We start from the raw sequence: 27359 nt of genomic DNA, 5'->3' as shown, positions 1-27359 counted from the left end.
AAGTACAAAGCCTTTGTTTTGAAAACTCTGTAAGCCAAGTTCCTTTGAGGGCATAATTGGACTGCAGAGCTTCCAGCTTTTCTGGGAAACTCTGAACAGTTATGGATACTGCACAGCTGAGCAAAGTCCAGCAACACTCAGAGAAGTTAACAGCATCTGCACATCCCCAGCTCACCACAGCCATCATCACCCTCCAGGCCCAGGTTTGCTGGGTTTGCCTTTAAGAAGAATTCTATTCTCCCAGGTCCAGGAGAAAACCATCCCAGGCAGAGTCTGGCCACAAAGGGACCAATAAACCCATCAAGACAGAGACACAGACACATGGTATCTCTTTGACAGACCTTTATTAGCAGACTGTTCCCTACATGAAGAATCTGAGTTAGATTTGCATTATAACAATTTGTGGTTACAGCTACAAAGATGGTTGTCATTTTGCATTGATTTTTGCATTCTGATATTCATATTCCCATTAGGCCACACTGGTAGGAAGGAGCCACTGCAAAGTTTGTGACAGGTCTCAAGAAGTAGGGGTGGGGAAAAAAATCAGATCAGTAATATCCAAATTTGTTAGATTTCCACATGGCTAACTACTGACAGCACTGGGTAGTCAAGGCAGAGCCTTACCTGGAAGGCTCTCCATGAACTACCAAAAATCTATCAGCAAAAAGCAGCTGCTGGGTGCTAGCAAATCCTTTTCTGATTCCTCTCATTTCCAGAGTGCCCATCTGCAAGTGAAGAGCAGTGGGTCAGCAGCAGGGGCTGCTGATTCAGTCTCAAAGCACAACTGCAGCAGCTTATGTCCAAGTGTAAGTTTCCTTCCATCTCACTGGAAACTTGTGTTTTCTTTAGACCCTGAGATTTCTCCCCTCCCACTTTACCTAAAGATTCCCCAAGATCCCTCTCAATTAGCCATTGTGACATGCAACATACACATACCTTCTACTTCCCATCTTCAGCCATCCACCCAAAAGCCTTTCAGCCACACACAGAGGCAATTCCAAACTCCAGTGAGCCTCACAGCGCACCCTTCTCCCCTCCTCACAAGAGTCTGCTTCCTCACCAGCTCCCTGCTCTCCTATGGCTTCTTGCTACAGAATTTCTCTGGGCTGAGGTCCTCCAGCAACAACCCCAGACGTGCAGAAGGCAGCTCAAGCCCCAAAGGGAAGGTACTCCTGCGACTTGAGCGTCCCTCCCCACGACTCAGCCGTGTGATGTCAGAGAACAAATAAGAGAACTTTTTAGAACAGAACTATAAGCACAGCAACAATATTTAAACAAGTCTATAAAAATAGTCTGACATAACTCTGTTCAAATAAATACAAAATAAATATGCTTTAAGCAGTAAAACAGTGGAATGCAACGCTGGTCCGTTTTGCTCAGAATGAAAAGTTGGATGAGGATCTCCCAGGCCTCTGAAGCCAGATCCTATCAACTCAAGCAGCCCATAATGCAGTCAGAGAAATTTTAAAGCCATTTCTTTCCCTCAGCTTTATGAACAGCACCCTTTGAAAAAAAAGCAAGCATATCTTCAGGACCAAAAGCTCACCTCTCCCAGTGACTCTCTGCCTAACACCCCTTCCCACAGCAGACAACTCCTGGCTCGGGGACTCCCTCCCACTAATGCAAACTTGAACATCAATCTACAAAGAGGTCTAAAGAGATAAGATAGCAGCGTAGGCACGGGGCTTGGAAAAGGTCCACCAGCTATCCTCAGCACCAGGCAGAATGGAATTCAGAGGTCCATGCAACACTCACAGGGGCTCTCATGTCATGTTGGGAGCACAACTGCAGAGAAGCTGTGAAATAATTGTCTTTTGTTCACTAAAGCCACACATCAAGGTGCCAGTTCACTCAAGGCTCTCCTGCCCTCCCCTTTCCAAGCCCCTGCTGAGTATAGGACAAGCCAATCCAGCATGCAAAGGATACAGGCATGCAGGCTCTGGTCTGCTGCTTCTGTTAGTAAGTGCATCTGGTTAGTGGATTTATGAGACACACTTAAACCTATAAAAATAAATAATCCTAATTCTTCATTAGGCTGGCCTAAGTAACCTTCAGCCTGTCTGGATAAACCACTGCCCACCAGCCCTCAAAACCAGTATAGTTCAAAAGTTACATTTCATGTCAAGTCTTGGAAGCAGAACATGAATGTCTCCTACCCAAAGGAATATATGTAAACATAACAACAAGCCTGGTGTGGCAGCAGCTCCTACACAAGGTTTGTACAAATTTCAACAACTGAATGGAAAAAGAAGCTCTTTGAATGGAAAAAGAAGCTCTTTCAGCAAGTCAGAAGGTGCTCATCTGCAGGCAAAGAGCTCTGCACACACAACACGCTGAAAGCAGACCTGTTATCCAGGCCTTTGCTACTCTGCCATACTGCTGGGAACTGACCTCGGCAGCTCATGCCTTGAGACTCTCCCAAAAGGCCCAACCAAAAGGCCCATGTGATGGTTTAATGTGGAGCTCTGAGTAGCAAGATGGCAAAGGACACCAGATCCTCCCCTCCCCCTTACTGACTCACAAACAATCTGAAGATTTCACAGCTTTGCTTAGTCAGCTTAGTGTCAACACATTCACAGAATGAGAGATGGCTGTACGTCTTGGGATTGCACCCCAAGATTTCAGAGTTCCAGGTCCTCAGCATCTCCTGGTCACCGTGACTCCACGCCCAGAGTCATCTTCAAGTTCTCATAAACCACATAGCTGATGCTTACAGCTGGGATCACCTTCATAAAGTTCGGTGCCAGACCCCGGTAAAGACCAAATGCTCCTTCTGTCTTCAGGATATGTTTGAACAGTCCCCTCATGGTCACTTCAGGAGCACCTTCCACTGAAGCTGCAATAGGGAAAAGCCACAATAAATCAGGCAGCCTATGGAGGGAAAACACTAAGGTGACATCTATCTCACAAAGCAGTTCTGATTCATGTGCTCCCTGTGGACGATGACAGAGCAAAGACACTTCATGAGGGACAGCATCTGACTTCTCAGCAAGCCAGGGCTGTGCTGTACATCATAGCCATGCTGCACATCACAGCCATTTTCCCAAACTGCTGTGCAGACACCCTTAGCCCAAAACTCCTGAGCAAAACAGAACCTCTGTCCTGGAGGTGCTTGGCCCCAGATACTGAGGGCAGCACAAAGCCCTTTGTCCTCTTGCAGCACAGGCCAGTGGAGGCAGCTGTTGCAATGTGTACACTAGAGGACCTTTACCCTGCTCAGAGACCATGACAAGAGCTCCCACAGTTCACAGAAGTTCTCACCTTGGGCCTGCATGCGTGTCCTCACAAGAGCCAGTGGGTAACTAGCAAGCTGTCCACAGGTACTGGAGATGGTGCCACAAGCCAGCAGAACGAAGACCCCAGGGTCAGCACTGTTGACAGCATAGCGCTGCAGCCAGGTATTTTTCAGTGTCTGTAAGGAACAAAGCAGAAGTCAGCAGTGCAGAGGCAATCAAAAAAGTTATCACTTTACATAGAAGATCTAGCATAGAGGCCAGAAAGTTCTGTGCAAATTCAGCTGGAAGCAGCAGGCTTCTCAGATCTTTTTGAGCTACTGCTACTCTAACTCCTGGGGAAAAATCCCTTCTGTAATTTCTTGCTGCAGTTTTCTCATTAACAAAGAGAAATGAGGGACTATGCTCAATGACAACTAAGAAAAGAGAATCCTTGTATTGGATTCTCTTTAGGCCATTTTGGGCGCCCCATAAGGCTCAGAAATGAAGCTTTGATAAACCACTTGATCACTGTCAGGCCTGTCAGTTACTACAGGATTTTAAGCTACACCAGCAGCACAGCCCTACAGGAGGTTACAGGCTTCATACCTCATAGACTGCCAGGTCAATACCAGCGTATGGAATGATTCCCAGCATGTTGGGGATGTAGCCTTTGTAGAAGGCAGCCATTCCTTCCTTTGAAAGGATGTTTTTGGCACAATCCAGCATGCCTGAATATTGTCCTGTCTTCCTCAGAGCCATCCGTGTTTTCAGAACCTAGAAGACAAACATAAACACCATGAAGACCTACAGGAGAACCAACAGAAGAAAACCATACAAACAATGTCATTCCCAAGAGCATGACAGGCAGGACTACAGCAAGTGAGTGTCATGCAAGTGGTACCTGATAGCACCTCCAAGAACTCATTCATTTAGCTACCACAGCACTGGTGTTCTACCCCACATTCCCACCTCAGCCCCTTGCCATGACCCTCATGGGCTGGACCATCAGCCACCTGCCTCACCTCCATTGGGTAAATGCTGCTCTGCGCAATGGCCCCTGCCAGAGACCCAGCCAAGAGCCGCTCATGGATCCTCAGCATCTCCTGGTCGGTGCCGATGAAGCGCTTGATCTGCGGGAGCCAGAGCAGACAACCGGTGAGGCTCAGTGACTTCTCTCAGCCACCCTTTTCCCTTCTGTGCACCCTTCTGCAGCAAGACTTGTCTGCGTCTTTTGACTCACCTGCTCGTAGGCCATGAACTTGATGGCAGATTCCGGCGCAATCTTCAACACGTTGATGCCGTTCCCTCGCCACAGCGAGCGCGTGCCACCCTCTCGGATCATTTGAGTAAAGCCACCGATGATGCACATGTTGTTACTGCGGGAGGCATGGACCTGGGAGAGAGCAAGCCAGCTTGGAGCAGCTCCAGGCACACTTACGACAGTGCTACGTTTTTCCATAATCCAGGGACAAAAGGGCACTTTTTTTTATTTACCCAGCGGTCTGCCAAGGCTTTAATCCCTTCCAGATAACTTCCACAACAGGAAAGCTTCTTTTCCCTTTTGCAAAGTCTAATGTGAACTAATGAATCTAATCAATACCTCCCTTTGAAATCAGAGGACAGGCTACACAGGCAACCCCCCCCTACACCATACCTAATGATCACCTACCCAGGGCAAGCTGCTCAGCTGGCTCAAGAGCAGGTACGGTGACAGACCAGGTCACAACCAAGTTCTTCTAACTCCTTTCTAACACTGGCAATACTTATACTGAGTACCAGCTCCACTAGCTGAGCACCACAACCACCTCAGCACTTGCGGCCTCAGCATCTCTCACGAGAACACAAGAATTGAACCTCAAGTTTTCCAGTGCTCTAGAGCAGAAAGCTCCCTAGCCATTAAGAGTTTTCACATGTGACCTCCCACAAGATTCTCTGTATTTTTTTCTAGTCAATGAAGAATAACTTCTTAAGAGGACTTTGACCATTTAAATAACCCCAAAAACATTCCAAAACAGCAGTAGAGGAACAATGGGATGAATCCTGGCCAGAGTGCTGTACTGTGTGGATGAACAGTATCATCTCCTGGGCATCCAAAAATACCAAAGGAATCTGCCTGTGTATGTGAACTTGAGCTGCTCCATCATACCTGCATGAGCACTTTCAAGCGGTCCAAGGGAGCTGTGCAGGTTCTGGACACGGCACCTGCACCTCCACCTGCAACCAGATGTCTCCACCACATCCCTGTCTGCCTCTCTTCCACTGTGAACTCATCCGGGACAGTCAAATTCTCTCCTACATCAAAGATCTGCAAAAGTAGATGATGTTGAGAGATGCTTCATCAGCTACTGATGATCTGAAATTTCATTTGCTCTGTATCAGTGCTAAGTGCTGAAGTACTGGATATGCTTATTCCAAATCAGCAGCTTATTTACAGCCGTTAACTCCTGTGCCCGGCCACAGGAACTGCCACTGCTGTAACACGTCACAGAGGAAACTTCACATTCAGAGACCTCTGTCCAAGAAGTTGGCAAATGCTGAACATTTGTCTGCTTTAAAATACTGTGGCTGATAAAAAGAAACAAAATCACCAACTGTTGGCAGTGGCAGGGTGAAAGAGCTGGACCTCTCTGGAATCTTCCAAGCTGGCAGCCAGTCTAATCTTGTTTCATGCTATTTTCACACACTGAAATATCTCCAGGAAGGATGGCTGCCTGTCAAATCAGTTTCTAGTCTTAACAGGTCCTGAACCAGCAGGGGCTGGCCACTGGTACAAGCTCTCAGAGGCGTGAGCCAAATGAACTTTCATCTTCATGCAGAAGTGATAGGTGGCAAGATAACAGGACAGGAAGTGATTTGGCTTCTAGGGCTACAAGACAGCCATTGAACCATGAAGAGAAACACAGGGACTGCTGATAGCAGCTCCTGGGGGTCAGGAGTCTGAGAAGATGAGGAAAGACCAAGACCTGATGCAGAGGAACCATTTCTTACCGTTGAGTGCTTCCAGTAGAGGATGATTTCAGGAATGTTTTCCACTGGGTGCAGCAGGTGATAGTCGCGCCACTCATTCCAATCGATTGTCATTGTCCCATTTTTATCCATGCTAAAAAGATTTGTCACTAGATGAGCACAGACTCCCACTGGGTGACAAACCCCTCCATCCCTTCCCTTTGACTATGCAGGTCTACACCAAAAAAAAAGCTTTGCAAAGCAACTACCAAAAGACTTCTAAAGAGACACAAGACAAAGCTGGGAAATCTTCTATTCACCACACACTGCAGAGAGGTAGAAGTGGGCTCCCTTTTTCCTCCCCTCTCTCCCCTTTAACTGCAGTAGTTACACCCTCCTCCTACCAATCTTAGGGACATAACCGACACTGAAGGGAAAAATCATACTTACTAGGTGACAGGACCCCAGAAGTGTCCCGTCCTTATTCTGACACAGAGGCAAACAGACAGAGGGAAGGTAGCAGAGGAAAGAAAGAGGAAAAAACAGCACAAATAAGTGGTTGTTAATGTGTTAGTGCCACATGCATAAAGCACTCAGCATTTCCAAAGAGCAACTGCACAGTCCCTCTCCAAAGCAGCAAGCTCAGGGCAGCAGGACAAGTCGCAACAGGGATGCAAATCAGCTCAGGTGCAAGCACTACCCCACAACAAGTCAGGAAGGGATTCTGACAATAACCCTCCACAGTGCAAAACAAGGAGTAACAGGCAAACAGGGAGGAGCTGAAGTCACTGGAAAGTGTGTACAGGGTAGAAAAGGGCAAGGGGTTCCATGTCCCTACATTCTCTTCTAACCCCCACCAAGAGTGAAACAGAAGAACCAGCTGAATCCTCACCTCTTCAGTATCTTCTCAGCCTGCTGTTCAGAGATCTTGACTCCCAGGTCCCGAAGAGACTGCACAATCTCCTGGGCATCAATGCGGCCTGCCAAGGTAAGCCAGAGAGCTCAAGTACATCAATTACAAAAGCTAATGCATGCAGCAGTCTACTCATGAGCATGAGAAATGTGTTTACCATCATTCTTCTTATCCAAACTCTTGAAGACCAGTCTCAGCTTTTTTTCATGATCTTGGAGATAGTGAACAAATTCCTCAAAATCCAGCTGTCCATCCAAGTCCTTGTCTCCAGCCTTCACAATTTTCTGTTCAAAAGACAACCAAAGCCTGTCAGTTCCTTTGTTCATTCACAAAGATCTGCCCCTTCTATCATATCTGAAGATCACCTCCCACACAACTTGACTTTTCTCTTGAAAGTAGCCAACAGACTTCTGATAATTCCTCCTTTGAACAAAGCAGTAGTGTAGAAGTCACCTGATTCCAGGCAACTGTCTCCCAAACTTAGTTACACCAGCTGAAATGCTTCATGCTTTTATCAGGGATATACTGAGAGTATCATGTGTCTAATCTCAGCCCTGTATCTTGATTGACACCTCACAAAGCCCCTGTGGAGGTTCTTAAACTAAGTATGAGGCAACAGATTTGCATAAGAAGTGAATCACAAAACTTCAGGTAATTAAAAAACCTGAACAAGAGAAGGAATTTTGTGCCTACTATGATTCTCAGAGAAGTAAGCTCCCTCTGGCAATAACCAACTCCAACCAGAAAAAGCTTGTCCAGCTTTAATGGACACAGATAAAGATAAAAACCCCTATGAACTGGTTTAGACACCCTAGAGCTATGTGCTTTAATTATACAAGTTTCCACGAGATGCATATAGAACAAGAAAAGGTTCTTAGTGGGGCAAAGCCAAAATCAAGATCAGACTCTGTGCCATCTAGGACAAGGTAAACGACTCATTAACTCACTCCAGCATGGGGCAAGAGCAGATGGACTGTTCTAAGGGCATGTGGCTACTTGTTGCCAGAAGAGGGGATCTCCAGACTGCAGGAATGTAGCTCAGGGAGTCCCTACTCCCCTTCTTGTTCAGTCACTTGCCTTTGACAGCCTGTAAGTCTTTGTCAACATGACTTAGTGAGCAACACTAAATGAGGTGTGATTCAGTCTACTGCATCACCTACATTTTTGTTCTAATTCATGTAACACTTCTATGAACAGCAGTCAGAGTGTTAAGGAAGCTCTGAGCTGGGAGCAAGCACTAGGCTGGCCCTCTGCTCTTCAATATTTCCTTCAACATCTAGGCTTCAAAGGTAATAGGCAAATCTCAGCTTATTGTGATACTTTGTCCTGTCACCTTCATAAGCCTTAAGGTCTTTGCTTCAATGCCACTTTCAATGACTTCACTGCTAAATACTTCACTATTAAAATCCACTCTCTCTCACCTCACCAAGTCCTGTCACTAACCCTAATGCCATGAGGATTATTGCTAATCATCTCATGAACCTTAAATAAGAAAGTGTTGTCCCAGCTACCCTGACCTTTGAGGTATGCCCAGTATTCTCAACCTGCCATTTATCAAGTGACTGTTGTAAAGTTCAGCTATGACCCCACATTCAACTTGCAGGCTAAAGATAGACCAACACTTCTCACATGTCACTGGGTTGGCCTCGAACAGCTGAATCAGGGCTTCCCTCTGACTGGCAACCCCCAACCAGTGGACAGGCAGGAATAATTCAGAAACACTGTAAGTGAGATGTGACTCTGCAACTGCTCCTGTCCTCTCAGCACACCCCTAACAACTGCAGAGATGTGCAGTCAGTGATCAGAGACCGCAGGTAATCAAAGCCGCCTGGCTCTGCTGGCCTTCCTCCACAACCACAACGCTGAAACACCGCAAGCATGTCAACCAGTACCCTGCAACATGTGTGAAGGGCCAGAAAGCCAAGCTCCCAGCATCATCTTCGGAGAGATGAACAAGTGTCTGCCAGCAGCTCTTCCCTTTTACCAGCAAATATAAAAACTCCATAGACAGAACCGTTCACAAACTGCTGTGCTGGCTGCAGACGTTTCTGTGGTCACCTGCAGCTGTGTCTGCAGCATGCTTTGGGACCACACACATCTCTAAGCTCACTGCATCCCCCACTTGTGGTCAGTTATCAGCTGTCTGGGCTCTTGACAGCCTGGTCATGAACATCATGCTGGTAGCAGCAAGGTGAAGCAAGGGCTGTGGTTGATACAGAGCACTCCACAGATTTAGTGCATCTCCTTTCTGCAGCAAAGGGAAACACTCCTGCACAGCCTGCCCTGCTCAGCCCACCAGCTGCTGCCAAGCCCCCCTGCACGGGGGAGAGCCCCACGCTGGCTTGAGCAGCTGTCAGCAGATTACTCACCTCCCAAGAGCAGCAGGGTAGGAGGAAGAGCGCAAGCCGAAGGAAAGGGAAGAGGATGTGAAACCTATTTGAGAAGCCCAGTTAAAAGAGAGGGATCTATAGTTTGGAAACCTCTTTTTTCTATTCAGGTTGGCTGGTTCAAACAGTCTTAGAGGCACTGATATCTCATCAGATTCAAGCCAAAAGAAGCAAGAAGAAAAATATCCACTCCACGCTGCTTTGGCAGTCCCTACCAAGGGCAAGAGAAGCATGCCCATGCTGTACCCAGCTATATAGCAGAGCCATCATGAACTTCTGCCCTCCAACCAGCCACTCCGGGTGTTGGAGACCAGCCCTCCACAGCTAACATCCTCCCTCGGGGCCATACCTGCTTCCACTGGCGGTAGGTGGAGAACTCCTGGGAAGGAATGAAGAGGCTGAGTCGGAAGATGGATTTGAGTTCAGCCGGCAGCCCCTTCGACTCAAAGTACTGAAACTCCGTCTGCGACTCCCCGAAAGCTGGCACATACAGACAGAGGCAGAGCATCTCTGAGCTCAGACTGACCGGCAAGGGAAGTAGGACTGAGCGATTCCCCGGAGCTAATTTCAGTGCGTAGTGGAAAGGAAATGCCAGCAAGGCTCATGACACATGCCTATGAGCAAAGCCGGCTCCCGTGGGATTGGCTCTACAAGCCCTGCCCTTCTACTTAAAAGGGAAGCGGTGGTTGTAAAGTCCCACCCAGAGAGCGGATCAGGAGGAAGCATGTGAGCTACTCCCATTGCTCAACTCCAGACTCCCATTATGCCCCGAGCACTTACATCACGCTCACCACAAGTTAACTCTTACTAGGCGTGTCTTTTAACCCAAGAGGCTTTGGCTAAGGTCCGAGACAGCTCACTTGCTGTTCCTAGATCCGATCAGCCCTTTCTGATCCTGTTCTCACCCATCTGGGGATTTACACATGCAGCACAGTAGGGACCAGTCTTCATCATAACCTTTCCCACCAGACAACCCAGGAGGATTGTCATTGTCTTCCTCTTTCCAAAAATTCTTCCTCCAGAACACAGTAAGGGCAGGATGCCAGCCACTTGCTGTTTCCATACATGTTTGGGATATCCAGCTTAAGCACAAGCCTTGAAAATCCATTTGTATAAGGTTACTTTGCCATGCCAGAGTTGACTGGCTTTGGTCGCAAGTTCTCCCAAACACACTTGTGCCAGCCAGGACCAGGCAATCCCTGCTCACCAACATTTCTCTCCTCTGCAGCACTCTACAAGTACTAATGCAGGCAGCAGTAAAGCCTGTGGAGAAGCTTTGCTATTGTGCCAAATACCCAGAAAACCACCAAAAATCAAGGGCAGGCTTCAAAACAGACCCAGCTGCTTCACAGCCTCCCAGCTAAGCAACCACAGCAGTTACATCAGCTTTAATAGTTTTCCCTCCTCTTCCAACTACAATTAAACATTGCAGTCAGATATCTGCTAGAATGAGAAGTGGCCTGGGCAGAACAACATTTTCCAGTTTCTACCATTTAGCATTTAACCACTTTGTAAGCAAGTTCCTGAGCTTTCATCAGGAGCTAGCCGGGCTGAAGAGCCAGTGTGGCACACACATCATTTAATCTGGACATAATTACAGGCTTCTGAGCCTGGGTTAACACCTAGGCACTACAGTGAGAATAAGAAATGCAGCAGGTAACAATGCTGCTGCTCTGTAGAGACCCTGTAGAGTCAACATTCATTTTAAAATGAAGTTATAGTCTTGATATTTGCCAAAAAGAAACTACCACAGAGGGATGATGCAAAAACCCACAGCCAGTAACCAAAACGCTATAATCCTGCCTGCACTTGAACTTAGAGTGTTTGCTACGCTGGTTTAAGCCAGCCCAGCTAACAGCCTTCCCCAGCACTGCAGACACAGCAATATTTTCCTGTTTGCTCTCTTTATTCAGACTGCTTGGCCCGTGCAAAGTCCAGCAAGCACTCCCCTCCTCAGATGCACAGGGGGCCTTTATGTCTTTACTGTGGCATTTAAAGGAAGGCCAAGGCCTGTAATAAGCTGTGTGTGGAGCTGCATGTCAATCACACAAATTGGGAATATTTAATCTGGGGCTTTATTTCAAGGATTTGTGTTTTTGAAAGGGTAATAGGTCACGACTCGCAGCCCGTCGGTACCCTTGAGAACCGTGACCTGCGACAGCTTCCTACGTCCTCCCCCTGGCACCTCACCTACCATGGCACTACTGCCTCGTTACCTAACCAGGCTTAACCTACTCCCTGCTGACGTCTCTCTGCACGGAAACAGGATCTTCTCAGCAACTCCAGATCCTCTTAAAGATCAGCTGCAGCAGCTCACTACATGCACGCCAGCAGCACACTCCTACCTTCCCACCAAGTCCAGACTCGCTGTAAGCAGCGCCCAAATGCTACGCAGGCCACAGGGCAAAAGCAAACACTTTCAATAGCCTGACCAAGATGGGCAGCTCTCCTCCCATCCTCCCAGCTCCAGATAGTAAGTGAACAAATGTAATTCAGGTTTTCCCCACCAAGCCTTAAGATCCTCCATAGTCCTTCCCACGAGTTGCCAAGCATCACTGTTATAGCTGCTTGGCAGCTCAGTTGCTATGCCAACATGATGCAGATCTTCCTAATAAACTCTGGAGCTGGCAGCTAGAGACAAAAGGCAAAATCTGCACATTTTAGGGAAAAAAACCCTACTACCTACGTCAGAGAAAAGGAGAAAGGTAATGAGGCTAAGAAAGCCGATTTTAAACAGGGTATTAATTACAGGACAGCAAGCTAAGATGGAAAGGCAGATTATGAATGAAGTTTATACCAGCAATTCTGGTTATAATGACAAAAGGAACTTAAATAAGCATTTAGAAGGTTTTAGATTTCACCTAAAAAATCCTGGTAAACTTAGAAGAACTGAACCCCTTCCAGAGCTGCCTGCAACCTTGGCTGCTGGAACACAGTTAGTATGGGATCACTGCCCAAGTCTCAGCACAGAGCTGGCTCCGCTCCCCCAGCCCCTTTGGACAGCATCACACCCACCCCAGGGCTTCAGACATAGACTGTGGACAGTACATCCCTCATTAGCACAGGCTATTCCTGATCCAACCAAGGACAGGGCACAGAGCTCCATATAAAGTCAGTGCTGTAATAAAGTCAGTGTCAGTCCTCCCTGATGCTTCCTCCATCTACCAATTTTGCCAGTGAAGCCCGAGTTGGACCTGTATGTCCATGGTTGATGTGAAGCCAGCCTAATACCCTCTCCCTGCTAAAGGGAGCACTAGATCGATCTAGGGAGTCCAGTGGCTCCCACAGAAGGCTCACTTTGCTTGCCATCAAGGAAGCTGCACACTATTTATAGGATTTGGGTCTTATTTAAGTGCTGCACAAGGTACCAGTATGAATACATTGACATTCCAACATGAGCCTTTTTCCAAGGCATTTGTATCCTTCCAGGCATCTGCTTCATCTCCACTTTACTACATCAATTCCAGAAGGTACCTCCCAAGGAAAGGGAGGATGCAGCCATACAAGGAGCAGGAAAGCATGCTGTTTAATTCTGAATTTAGTTGGTAAAAAAAAGAAGTCTCTAAAAATACCAAGTGCCAGTGAGCGTCACAGCTACATAACTAACATCCTCCTTCCCAGGCAAGAGAGCTTTCTAGACAAGTACACCAGGGGCCAGAGAGACCCACTACAGCCCCCAGATTTCACTAGCTTCTGCTGACTTGGTACTTTTTTGTTTCTAGAAACTAGCTTATAATTAATTGTACAGCACAGAGAGTCCTCACAACACACAAAATAACAAGTGGAAAGTGTATGAAGGAGGGGAGTTAATTATTTAAGAGACCCCAGCAGAATGAAGAGCCAAGGCTAGAGAAAGGCAAACAACAGGAAAGGCGACCCGTCCCACTGACGACACACAGGTCCAAGCAGGCAGACAACACTGCATGGTATTGGACATAAAGGTAATCAGGAAAGGTCATCTGTTCCAATGACAACACAGATCCAAAGTCCCAAGTCCAGATGGTGACATCAGGGGCAGATCCTACCTCTCTCCTGTGAAAACACCCAGGGGCCAACACATCATATTTTTAACCTGTATTTTCTCCCACATTTGCAGAAACAGCCTCAGGTTGAAAACATTAACCTCCAGGCAAGCAGCTGAGCAGAAGCACACCAATGACAAGGTCAAGACTGAAGGACCAGGGCTAGGAAACACCTCTGGTCAAGTTTATTGATACTTGTTAACTCCTTACTAGCAGTGGACACGATATTTTGTGTTATTTTTAGCAAATGGGTAAATTACAGGTGCTTTTAGCAAAGAAAGTGACACACCAGTCAGCAGACTTCTCCCAAGGTCACAGACCATCAGCGAACAAAAGCTGTGTGCCCCCCATATTTTCCTTGAACACCAAATAATGCTGTTTGCTCGCACTGGTTTATAGTCTATCCCTAAGGCTGTACCAGGCTTTTTGCAACACTTCTCCTTAGAACACAGATATCTGATCAAGCACAAACAAGTCACAGCAGCTTAACAAGTTACTGTCCATCAGCTGAGCCACGATGGCTGGCTGCAGCATTAGCCAGCCTCAAATGCAAGGCAAAACATATCTGCATAATCCTCAGCAGAAGAGCTTTACATTGCCTTTTACTTTACAATCAGGGCAAGCTAAAATTACACAGTCACAACCCCCTAGCAGATGGGCAGTTACTTCCTAAGCTGCAATAACTCCATTTTACCACATCTTTATCCTCTAGGTATTTCTCCATTAGCCAATTTTAGGGTTCCTATGAAGCACAGCTTCTCAGGGTCACACAGGAAAGAGGAGATTGGTATCAGCTTTCAAGGCTTCATTTGCAGGTGTGAACAGATGGACTCTCCCTGACTGAGGGGCCATTGTTCCCTGAATGATACCAGAGATTTTCAGCCCTATTCCACCAAGATTTTCATCACAACCTCCTTGAGTTCCCAGCCTGTCCTCCTTCACCCTCTGCCCTCTTCTCAAAAGGTGCAGGCTCCTCTCTTTGAAGAGCATACAGAATACTAACTGCTAACCAGAGGGAGGAAGGCAAAAGTCCTTGCACATTTTTCAGTCTGATCCAAGCAGGGAGTGGCTTCTGCTCCCTGGAACACGAAATGCTGCCCTGCCTATTTCCATTCAAATCAGCACCAGCACAGATATTAATCCCCCCTGCAAATTAAACCTGTTCATCCCCCATTTTAGAGAGAAAGCTTACAGCAACAACCATGCCTGATTCCCTCTCAAATAAGCTGGAACCTACAAGTCATGCACCCCTACCCCTGCTGCAGCCCTTCAGTACTATCCCAAACTCCCATCACTCAAGGGGTTATATGCCTGATTCCTTCTCCCCTAATCCCAGGTCACACCCTTGGTTTTAAACCACATACAGCTGGGGCTGACTGCACCAGCCTCAGGAGAGACGGGCAGGATTCCCTCCCCAACAAAACTAAACTAGAACTGCAGCCAGCCAGCGCTGTGTTAGGAGCCCAGGCACTAAACTAAAGCAGCTTTTGTTCGCCTCCCCCCAGACAAAGCCTGACCATTTCTGCTCCGCCAATGGTGCGCACCCACCGGCTCCCCACTCCCCCACCCCCGGGGGAAGTTCCCGTCCTCGCACAGATTTCAGACTCTCCCTCACGCCACCGGCTCCCCAGGGACAGGCTTTATTCTCTTCTGGGCTGTGCCGTTCAAATAATACAGCCAGTTACTCATTTGTTCAAAACATGCTGGTATTCCCAGAGCCTTGCCAAATTACCAAGAGACTGACTCCAGAACACTTCAGGATCTATTTGATCCTTTGCTGGTCTCTAGTGCAGGGGTGGGACTCACCACTAACCTGCATGATCATTCCCTGCCCTCTCAGTTACACTTCTTGAAGTTGCCCAGGAACCTTCGAGACCCTTTGTTCCCCCTTGCCCCTGAACAGCATTTTCCCCCCCTTCAAACATCATGTCTGGAAGGTTAGACAGATCACCTCCTCTCCTCACAGTCATTCCCCATGTTCACCCACATTTCCCCTCTAGCAAGCACTCACATTGGACTCTTCTCTTTTCCTGTGCCTCTCCCCTCTCCCCAAATAACGCACACACTCTCCCCCCAGCTACTTGCACACTCCTCCTGCAACACCCCTACTCCCAACAGACCACACACTCCGCTGTCATGTGCGCCAGCCCCTCCTCAGGCCCCTGGATATCCCGTTACCTTTGGAAAATGCTCTGCGGGTCCAACCACCAGTAGGATAGTTGGTCTCCTTTCAGTAGGATCAGTCCCTCTGTCCTGTGGCTTCCCCACCATCTTTGGCCCTTTCTCCCCGGGGCCTGGAAGTGGGGTGGTGTTTCTGGCCTCATCCTCTTTTTCATCTGCAGGACCTTGACATATGGCCCTGGGAAGGAAGCTAGACAGAAAATGCCAAAGGGTCTGCAGCATTGCTGCTCCAGCGAGCATCCCAGGCAAGGAAACCCTGCGTGCTCAGGAGCTGCCCGCTGCCAAGGATGATGTGACTGCACTACCAAGCACCCCCAAGACGGGAATCGGCACGGCAGCCAGCGGGAGGTTCAACCCAGCGACTCCACGGGCTCAGATTCTTTACAGACCGCTCCTGCAGACGCTTCCTGCCTTTTGAAATTGCTGCTACTGCAGTCGTGCCTGGCCTGACAAGCAGTTCATTGTACCAGAGCCTCAGAAATCTGATGGCAACAGACAAAGCACAAAACCCCTGGCACGGAGAAGCCGAGACGCTGAGCTTTGGAGACTGCTTGGACAGGGAAACCAAGACTCTGCGCTTAAGAGGAACGCTAAAGATGAACCTCTCCAAGAGACGCTTCTCAGAGCTGCCAATTAAGCCGCGCGTCCCGGCTCATCCTAACGGCACATCCGCCGAGCAGCGCGGCTCAACACCCAGGCTGCGTCCCCACTGCAGCAGCGCCCAGCCAATCCCCGCTCCCAACACTGCGGTGCTCGGAGCGCGGCAGCGCGCAGCCGGGCGGGAGCGCGCCGAGCAGCAGGCACCCCGCAGAGGAGCGCGCCCGCCACCTCCACTGGGCAGGTACAGGCACGGCGGGCAGCTGGGCAGCGGCCGGAGCGCAGGAGCCATGGCCCTGCGGCAGTGTGGCGGCACAGGGTCCTCCAAAGCATCTACGTACCCTGCTCCTGGGGGGCTCGGCGGCTTCGGGTGCAGCTCTTTGTTGGAGCAGCAGATGGTTCTTCGGAGAGAAGCCGGCTTTTCCCAGCCATGGCTGAATTAACCTCTAACTGCAGCCTCTCTGCCTGCTCTATTATAGTCTCATCCGTCATTACAATAGCCCTTTGGTGCTGCATTGTGTTCCTGCCGTTTGGCTTGCAGCGCAGCGACACGCTTGCACAGCATTTATGGCTATTCATCTATGCAACATCTAATACCCTGTGGTTAAACTACTGCTGATTAGTCAAACAGGCTGAAGGAGCCTTTAACAATCAAGTCAGGATAAACCAGAGCAGCACTGAAGTATATCTCAATATATACAAACAGAACACAGGACATTCCCTGAATTTCCACACAAAATGCCATGCTTTCCTCGTAGCTCTGGCTGCAAGGCTGCGGCTATCAGCCTCCCCATCACAGCACCGCCAGAAAAGTCAGGCCACCTTGGTGGTACCCATCTGGTAGGTACAACAGCAGGGGTTCATTTTCCATTTCAAAGTACCAACAACTTCCTTTGCAGCCCTAGATTCTCGCCTGCCTTTTGCATCCACAGACAGAGGGCACTGCACGCTTCACTTTCCAGCAAGCAAAGGACCTCTGTTTCCAGTTTTATCTTTGGAGAGTGACAGACCGTAGGAAACTTGTTTTACAGATACAATCCAAAACCTGGAAGGCTTGCAAGCTTTAGGTAGGCAGTTTCCAAATACATTTGAAAGGAAGACTATGCAATGTCACACTCTTTGGGAGCTTGTTAATGTTAAAATTCCTTTTAACCAACCTGAGTAATGGAAAATATGAGAAACAAGGACATAAAAGATATCACATTAAATTCTTCTGCAACTACTCTTCAATTACTTATGAAGACAAAAATGCTGTTTAATCCTAACGTCTACACACAGTATGTAACAAAAATGTTTGCTTTAAAACATCACACCAAGAAAATAACAAACCAGAAAAAAACTACAGCATTCAGGGGCAGTTAACACTGGGGTGGGGGCAACCTCACAAGAGGACACAGTCTCAAGCTGTGCCAGGGGAGGTTTAGGCTGGATGTAAGGAAGAAATTCTTCATAGAGTGACAGCCCATTGGAATGGGCTGCCTGGGGAGGTGGTGGAGTCCCCATCACTGGAGGTGTTTAGGAGGAGACTTGATGGGGTGCTTGGTGTCATGGTTTAGTTGATTAGATGGTGTTGGATGGTGGGTTGGACATGATGATCTCAAAGGTCTCTTCCAACCTGGTTTATTCTATTCTGATCTCTCTGAGCAGTGGCACAGCCCTGTTGTAGTTGGGATGCAGTCAAAGCCCAGGCACAGGCAGAAGAGTGGAATTTTTGTCATGCCTCGATTACCTTGAGCTGCTGCCAATCATCACAACTACAAGCACAGAAGTTAAACTACTTTCTAAAGCAGTGTGATTCAGATCCTTTAAGATGACATTTAAAAGTTTCTAATGCTCTCAAGCCAGAGGAGGAACAAAGCTGATTTTCTGAACTGGGCATGGTTCTTCAAAATCAGCTTTTCTTAGCCTAAGGCTGCCATTTCACAAGAAGCAGTGAGCTGATCTGAAACTTAATGCCACTAAAAGAGGTCATCTCACACATCTACATCGGCTTACCTTGCTACTGTGCTCCTCTGACAACCTCATTAACCCAGCCAAAAATTACAGGGCTCTCTGATGGGGTAGCCAGCTGAGGCTACTCATGGGTGAGGTCCAAGAAAGCATGACTGCCTGTAGAAAGGGCATGAGAGCTACCTGCTGCAGCTGGGCTGCTGCTCACAAGGACATGGCCATTAAATCAGCTGATCTTACCTGACACTAATGCTCACAGTTCTCTGCAAAGCATTAGCTTTAGAGATGTGTGCAGGGCAGGGACCCCATCTTGCTTTGTTCATGCAGAGATTCCACACTCAAATAATAATAATAATTTGTGCAAGAAATAACATGCCTGGGGTGCAATTAAAGCAGAAACTCAGCAATGCTTCCATGGCCTTTGCCCTCAGTAAAAAAAAATTCAGGGAAATTCTGCCACCACACTCCTCTACACAGCTCCTTGAGAGCTAATCATATTTAACAACCAAAAAAAAGGCATTTCTCCTACCAAGTGGGGAATTTTATTAGGGCAGAATAATAAACCTAATAATGGCAAGATGATTATAGCTGGAGGCAAGACAACTGCTCAATAGGGAGTTTGTAGGGAGGTACTACCCTTCCAACACTGCCAGGAAGCCAGTCATTCACACTTAAGAACTGATACAATAAAGACCCTGAGTCCAGCCCGAACAGTGACACAAAAGAAGAAAATTCATTTTCTCCAGAAATCATAAGCACCTAGGCTACAGTGCAGCAGCTTTTTCAACCTAGGCTTCTCTGGGAGACAGTCAGCCCTCCAATTCCAGCAGTTTCTATGAACCAAATCCAGGATTTTGAAAGCAGAAAAGCCCCAGGGCTAATCTGAAAGCTGGCTTTTAGCCAGCACACCAGTCACAGGGGACAGAAGGCGCCTGTGGCAGCTGGCCTCAGAGTCCTACACCACTGAAATGGATAGCCATTAGACAGCCAGAGGAGAAGCCAACAATAAAGTCATGTAATCTATCCAAATGGAGACAAAAGAGAAAGGAAAGAGCAGGAGAGTTACGTGTTTTGCTTAATTAAAACAATATTTTCCTCAGTACTGCAGGCTGTCAGGGGGAGGATCTGTTTTGAGGCACAAACCCAAGGTATCCTCTGAAGATATGCATCATGCAGGTCGGGTCTTAGTACTTGCCGAGTCTGCAACTCCAATTTTCAAACAGACACCTGCCCTTCCCAGCCTGGTAGTACCAGGCAGAAATTCAGACTCAGATCATTTGCTTTAAAATGCCTTCTAGAAGACTTCTGAGTAAATGTGCCATGTTTTCCAGCAAGAATGCGAGTCTCATCCCCAGACAGCTAGCTAACACATAAAAAATGCAGGAGGGAGGGCGAAAAGAAAGGGAGGCAGAGAGAAGGGAGCTGTGCTCAGAGCAATGACCCATCTCCTCCTCCAGCGCAGAAGAGCTGCCACTGCGGTCATCCTCTCCAGTTCCTTATGTGACTCCAGCTCCTTAGGTGACCCCATACAAATCAGCAGTGACTCATCTCCTTTGGGAGCTCTCCTGGAAGCACCCCAAGGAGTGCTGCCTACATGTGTGCAACCTAGAGATAGCAGCCAGCCCGCCCCAGCCGGGAAGGGCCACCACAACTCGTTCTGTCATTTCTTACCTTTTCAGATGTAACTTCAGAAAGTAAAAAGCACACATCAAGTGTTTCCTACTTTAGAAAGCCAAAGCTAGCCCTGCACGATGCTTCCTGCACCAGGCCATAAGATCTAAACATCTTGGCCACTGCTGCTTAAATAATTAAGCTAAGTGACATTCAGCTATGTTAATACACTAAGGTGACACAGCTTAGTTCAGTGAACACTACACAGTAACCCAGGTCACCTCGTTACAGGAACCCTGGCAGAAGTGATTAGCTATTTTGGGTGACATATTAAGGCAGCAGGGGGCCAGTGCCAAATACAGATACAGCAAGAGCTGACAAGGAGGGGGAAAGATGCAACCATTTCAGTGGAACTCACTGTTCAGGGCAGTTGCATCATACCAGACAAAGATCTGGGGCCTGACCAAGAAAGAAGACATCCTCAATTCTCAGAAATTAGAAAGTTAATGTCTCATGGCACTAGAAAGTTAACCAGGAAAACAGCCAGTGAGAAACAACAGCCCTCCAGCAGTCCAGGCCCAGGCCTGCTCTCACACCACCCCTCTTCCCCCTGGGCTAAACAATGCAGGTTCACATACCAGACAGCTTTGCCTTTCCAAGCAACTCATGATCTAAAAATTCCAACAATTTCTCTTATAGCAGAATTCTCCACTGTAAGGCACTGCCAGAAGCTCCCCAGCTCGCTATATGCGACTCAAAGAAACTAAGACATCTCTGCTGCCTTTCCCCATTGACACCAGGTATCTGAGCTGTACTTCTCCACCCGAGACAGAGCCTGGGGCATCATTAACATGCACTCATGTCCCACATTCAGAGGGACAAATATAGCAATAGGTCATGAACAAGAACAAAGACTCATTTACCATTTGCTACAAGTAGGTCTGAAAGAAAAGACATCCCTCCCCCTTCTACTCCTCCCAACACCCTATCATGTTATAATGTATGCTACAGAGAGCACAGAACTGCAGCATTACTATTCTGCAGGGCTCTCAAACAGGAGACCAAGTCCTTATCATGGCTTTGATGTAATTTTATTTGTACTTGTCAGATATTTAAAGGTTCTGCTCAACACTCAGATTCATCACCAGGTTTGTTTCTTTAAAAAGAACAATTAAAAGAAACAATAAGCATACTGAACTCCTGGGTTTTTTCACCTGTCCTTATCTCAGTAATCTGACTAATGATCCAATGTGGATAAGGATAAGGAGACATTTTCCACTGCTTACTAAGGCATCTAGCCCTGGTCACTCAATAATGCCCCACAGAACACGTGTCCAAAAAACCAAAACCCTGCTGTAGATTGTACACAGGTACAATAGGTTGCTTTGGATCAATTGTGTTGCTTCAGTTCACTCAGGCTCTGCAGGCCATCACTTCACTATAGAGTTCAGAGACGTCCCATCCTGTCGAGAATGTTTACACTGCAAGGCCATATCAGTGCCATAGAGGATGGCTTTCCACAGAATAGGCTCCCACACAACATCAACATTTAAAATTGATATGCTCGAGTCAAAGTTGCATCTTCCCCTCCCAATGGTCAGCCAGCATCCTTCATTCATTATCATTCTGGAAACAGTACAAAGTACTTTGCTTCTGCTTGTCCTTGAAGTTTGTGACATCTGCTAAATACCTGAGAAACACCAGGATTTGCTGCCAGGTGGAACAAAAATGACCCTGGAAAAACATCCATACCAAGATTGCTTCTCTCAGGAGTCATACACCTGGTCTTGTTTATACATGAACACAAAGTAACACTTGCCTAATCCACACTTGTTTGTTTATATGCAAGTAAACTTATGCAAGAGCAAGTTTCTTTTGTATGTATTTGCATCTAAAATCTCACTCCCAACTCACCCCTTTGAGCATCCAGTGGACATGCCCTCCCAGCTGAACACATTAATCACACCAGAGATGACCAGAGACAAAGTTTGAGTAAAGACTTTCACCATCACAATGTGATTATTCCCTGGCCCCAGCATCTCTCTCCTTCACCTCCAGGCCCAGGCAGAGTGACAGGCACAGGCAGCTAGGGTGCCAGCAGCCTTCCCTGGCATTCGCTGTCACCTCATGCCCTCCCGCTCAGCTCAGCTCTCCCTCGAGGAGGCTTTTGGCCAAGGCTATTAATAACCCACACTGCACTGAGAAGTTCCCTTGTGCCAAAGCAAATCCCTCTATTTCTCCTCAAAGTCTTTGCAGCAGCTGTCAAGAACTCATTTGATTGATTACAAAGAGTTCATTTGCATCCTTAGCATGCCTGACTCAGAGAAGGCAGCAGAACACCCAATTCACAGCAGCTCATCCACTTACCACAGATTTCAAGGCTTTATCTACAATTAAATCATTGACCTACAGTTCTGCTCTTGCACAAGGTTTCCCAAGTGCCTGAGAACAGGTCCTTCACCAAACCACACATTTCATAATTTACAAAGAACAACAAGAGGCCTCCACTCCCTACAGACCCAGCAAACACAAATCTTTTTGCTTGGTATTGAATGCACATTACACAGAAGTGCATGGACTTATGTAAGATGTTATTGAAAACAGTTTCACCTTGCTTTCACCTGTTTCAGGATATCCACATTTGTCCTTTGGCATTAGTCAGGAGATGGGTAGTTGAGAAGCTGTTGGAAAATACCCTTCAGCAGAAGGAAGGGTATCAGGTGGAATCTGAGCCTGTTAACACTGCTTCATTTGTTCAATACGACCTTGTCTTGCTCAACCCTTCATGATGAATTACCAAGGCCTGGCTAAAAGTTCCACAAATGCCTCCAGCAGGATTCAAGACACAAATTATGAAGATGTTGCATCTACATGTATGCAGGTTTGGAGAGATATTCCAGTCTACATTACAGAACAGTATTAGAATTTTGGTCTTTTTACCATAAATAGAGTTCTGTAGCACAGTAAAAACTGAGGTCCTCCTTTTCCAGATGACTGTGAATGGAAAACAGATGAAAGCATGACACAGAAAAGATTCCCTGCTTCTTCTGTCCTTGCAGTGGCTGAGAATGGAAGTACATTATGCACAGTATAATAGAGAGTATTCAAAAGTCTTAGAGTAAAATAGTTACAGAAATAGTCTGAAAGGAAGAATTAAATCACGTCACAACAGAAGATAAAGTATCGATCAGAAGCAAGATTAAACTTTTTATGATTGCAACTGCTACTACAGAATGTTTCTCAATCCACCCATGGAGCCACTTGCCAAAGAGCTAACTGACCAACCATCCCACAACATCAGGGATACAGAGTTCTGACAGCTAGAAGGGTCCAGAGAGACACTTAAAAGCAAAACCACTCGGAGAGGCCTGAAGCAAACAGAGCGCTGAAGAGTCTGGCTGAAACAGTGTAGGTATGCTCCTTCAGTACGTGTGAACTGTGAACAACAGAACGTGTCTGGGAGTTTGGACAGGCAGAACTTGGGAGATCAAAGAGGAGATAGCAGGCTGAGAAAGCAGATTGAAAGCAGATGTGAAGATGTCAGTAGAATGGGAGCTGATGCAGCCGCACATAGGGAAGCTGATACCGAAGGAGCAATAGGCAGTCACGCAGGTGAACTTGGGAAAAGAAAAGTATCACAAAGCCAAGGAGGACATCATTACAGCAGAGACAGACACTTGTAACTGAAAACAGGGTTACATTTGCTGTTTCTTAAAGCTGAGGGAATTAGTCCAGCAGAAGATGCTCAGCACCAACCACAGAAGAGGTAGCTGCAGACAAAGTTCACCACTTCAGGCTGTCTCTAGGCAGCTGGGATTAATGTCACCAGTTCAAACTGTCTGGAACTTCAACAGCAGAGATGAGGTTTTAGAACAGCACTCCAGCCCTGCAGTCAGTCAGGATCAGTGGCAAAACAGGTATATTAGCAAACAGACACTGCCATTGCACATCCTTTCAACAATACACATCTCCAGATACAACAGAGAAAACACATTCCCAGTTCAACTGCCCTCTTTTCCATTAAGTACATATTTCCAGTTCCATAAGTCTATACAAATAGTTTCATGAAATATTTTCTGAATTATGTCAGGAAGAAGCAATAACAGGAGGTTGGCTATTCCAGAGGTAGATATAATTCAGCAGTAAAAGACAATCCCAGACAATCCCTCTGCACAGCAGAACAAGAAAGCCTTTAAAAAAATGCCTCACATGGTTATCTATCTACTGCTCAAGCCAAGTCAAGTATGTGAATTGCTTCATGCTAACCAGCACAAACAAGGATTTCTTTGGAAGGCTCACTGGTCTGGCACACTGTATTTGTCAAATGGTTTAGAGATAACAGCATGGGTTAAGAAAATGCATCGTTTACATAAGCAAATTCCACCTCAAAGGACATCCAAGTACAAACCCTTCTCTCCAGCACCCCAGAAGGCCACCGCTAAAACAGAAGGCAGCAATTTCCCAAGAACGCCACAAAAGGTTTTTATCTCAGCAAGAACTCTCAAGCACTGAAGGAGCCAAAATATTGCTCATTTTGTTTTCAAGTTGCAGCCCAAAACTATTATTGTTACCACAGGGACTTTTAGCCTACTGACGCAAAGCGATTAGCAACTCACCGCTAAGATTGGCGATAACCTCACATTAAGGAGCCTAATATTTTCTCCATCTGTCTCCCAAACATTAGATGGTAACTCCCATACCAAGTGTTGCATGGAAGGAAAAATAAAACGCACCGTAGCCACCAAGTAATTTACTAATCAGAAGCAATCCATGTGATTTATGCCTGAATTGGCCTCCAAACACCACGTCCAACAGATCAAAAAGGTTTTCATCGTGAAGCTTAAGCGCTTTTCTTGAGCGTGACTTCACATTAGTTACCCCGAGCGTCAAGGTGCCATTATTAGCTACAGATGGGGCAGAAAAAAGAAAGACTTATTAATAGAACTGCCTGGGAAACAGGAAGCGTGTTTGACTTCCCTCAGACTGACACAACGCGGAAGTTCCGCGGCCAGCTCTCCGAGCCTGGTTCCCACGTGCTTAACTGGAACCCAAGAACTCTGCCTCCCCATCCCTAACGGATGCTTCTTATGCTGCCGAAGGGATGCTTTGCAACACCGCCAATGCCAACCCCCTCCATCTCACCAGCCACTTCCTACGCGGCGGAAGAGTCGGCAGAGGAAGAGGGCCGAGGAACAATACTGACAGACAAGGGCTTCAGCAGAAAGACAGGATTGTTAAGCAGCTGGCTCCAGACAGTGCTTCCCTCCAACACAGCAGTTCCAGTCCCTGCAGAATGGTTCCTCTCTGTTGCTCCTGCGGCATGGCAAGCAAAGAAACTATCTTCTGTGAAGTAGAAATGCATTTTGGTTTACCATGCATCCTCCTAGCCTAGACAATGTCAGGCTGGCTTGAATAACATGCCTGTGAATAAAAGGGAATGCAAACCAAGAGAAGCATGCAGGTGTAAGCACAGAAAATCCTGGTGGAGAAGACTTTTGCCAGAGGCAAAGGATTTGGCACCCACAGGTGGCAGCCAGTCAGCATTTCGCAGGGCAGGCACGGGTGGTTTATGGGGTATAATCAGGTTTCATTACCAAAATGCTCACGGCAGAGAATCACCATGGCGCTAACATTATTTTTGGAAGCGCAGCTGAAGCACTCACAAGATCCCCATGCTGCCAAAGAACGCTCATGCTTCACAGCAGCAAGGAAGATGCCAGCCAAAACAAGCAAACCAAAAAAAATTAGAAACTAAGATGTTGAAGATTCAAAGCTAGAAGGGAACTAGCAAGTCTGGAAAGGATAGATAAGTGCAATTAAAGCACTCAAACTGGGGCACCACTCCCAGAACAGGGAGAGAATAAAAACTGTCACTTGAATTAGATGTCTCTGTAGTGACTCAGAAGTTATCATTAAACTCTTCTTCCTTCCTGTAGGAGTGAGGCACTCCAAGATGGTGCATCCCTGACTGCACCCATGTGTTTATTGACTATCCTCCCAAGAGACTCAGCTCTTTTATGGTCTCAAATATAAAATACAAGAGACTTGGTAAGGACAAACTGTGCACTGAGGACAAGCCTGTTACTCTGACTCACACAGAGGTAAATTGCACTAATTACAGTCAAATTGAGCAACATCATGTTGAACCTTGAAGCCTAGAATAGTGCACAGTATAACACAACGAGCTGTGTGACTACAAAAGGGCACAGCTCCCAATACTGAAGTAGAAAGTCGGCTCACTGCACATTTTATATACAGACTGTACAAACAAAGCAGCCTTCCTACATTTTATGTGTATTACAAACACTTTTAAATAGCCAAATTTGGCATATAAAAGCCATTTTAGGTGAGAAACTTGAGTAGCAACGTGCTGCCAAATGTGAGGGAAACACAGTGATGCAATGAAAATGGCATGACAACCTGACTGCACCTATCCCTTCCAAAAACCTTTCACAAACTTAAGTAAGTGGGCAAATTTCCTACTCCTTGAATCCGAAAAAAAAGATAGTTTTCCTTATGGTTCTTCCTGTCCAAGCAGTAAGTTTTCAATCTCAAATTTCCACGCTTAATACCGCACATGCCCACAGGAGGTAAGCATGCTGATTGCTCCGGGTTTAGCGTTCAACTCAGCAGGCTTGCTTTTAGACGAGCACCTAGAAAAGCTTAAACGATTTCCGCGGTGCAGAGCTAAACGGCGGCGTCTCCCATCGCACAAACGCCTCTTCTTACCTAGGGCCCTCCCGGCCGCACGTCAGGAAGGCAACCAGATGCAAGTGTTGGCATGCAGCAACCAGGTGCCTGCTGCTACCACTGACCTGGCGGGTCTTCTGCCCCGGCCGAAGCACAGTTAAAGGATCTTCCAAGCCCACCTCCCGCGCCCGAGAATGGTGGGACCGGTAAGCCTGAAGCCGGGGTCCGCAGACGGATTAGGGCTGCGGGCCGGACACGGACAGGGCGCAAGATGCGGAGTGCAGCCAGACGCCCGCTCACCCCCAAGGAAAGCAACGTTCAGAACCCGGCACGGCTTAGCCCCACCAAGCCAAACTCCACCGGGCAGAAACCAACCGCCCGCCTCTCACCAGAAGGTCCAATTCGGTACGGTGCAGACCGAGGCGGCCCAGGCCCACGGCCAGGTCGTGGATGCAGAGCGCGCCGTCGCGGTTCACGTCGAGCTTCTGGAAGAGGGCGCGGAGGCGCCGGTCCTGCTCGGAGGCCTCGCACAGAGACCGCCCGCAGGAGCCCGCGCTGCCGATCCCGCCGCCGCCCTCCGTCCCCGTGCCGGGTCCCGCTCCGGCGGCTCGCGGGGAGTCGCAGGGACAGAGCACGCCGCTCACCACCGGGGAGGCCAGCGAGCGCCGCGCTCCCGGCATCGTTCCGCCGCTCGCTCCTCACACGCGCCGACGCCGGCAAATGGCGACGCTTCCGCCGCGAGGAACCGACACGGGGCGCTTCCGCCTTCGCGCCACACACGGCGGCCGACCAATGGCAGCGGCCCGCGCGCCGGCATCTGCCAGCACGCCCTCGACCACACCCCCGA

General features: G+C 47.7%; 1 protein-coding gene across 1 annotated transcript; it reads right to left on the bottom strand.

The window, feature by feature from the left end:
• Positions 1–333: 333 nt before the first annotated feature.
• SLC25A25 (solute carrier family 25 member 25) lies at positions 334–27359 on the bottom strand. The gene is given in 12 exon segments (XM_054174487.1): positions 334–2836; positions 3262–3412; positions 3822–3989; positions 4238–4345; positions 4456–4608; positions 5362–5520; positions 6204–6315; positions 6612–6647; positions 7054–7141; positions 7232–7358; positions 26902–27209; positions 27212–27359. Coding segments are annotated over 12 exon segments (1713 nt in total). The 5' UTR covers positions 27330–27359; the 3' UTR covers positions 334–2651.

Source organism: Dryobates pubescens, chromosome 29 (genome assembly GCF_014839835.1).
Source record: "Dryobates pubescens isolate bDryPub1 chromosome 29, bDryPub1.pri, whole genome shotgun sequence".
In the NCBI taxonomy this organism is placed as follows: Eukaryota; Metazoa; Chordata; class Aves; order Piciformes; family Picidae; genus Dryobates; species Dryobates pubescens.
This window is presented reverse-complemented; position numbering and strand designations above follow the sequence as displayed.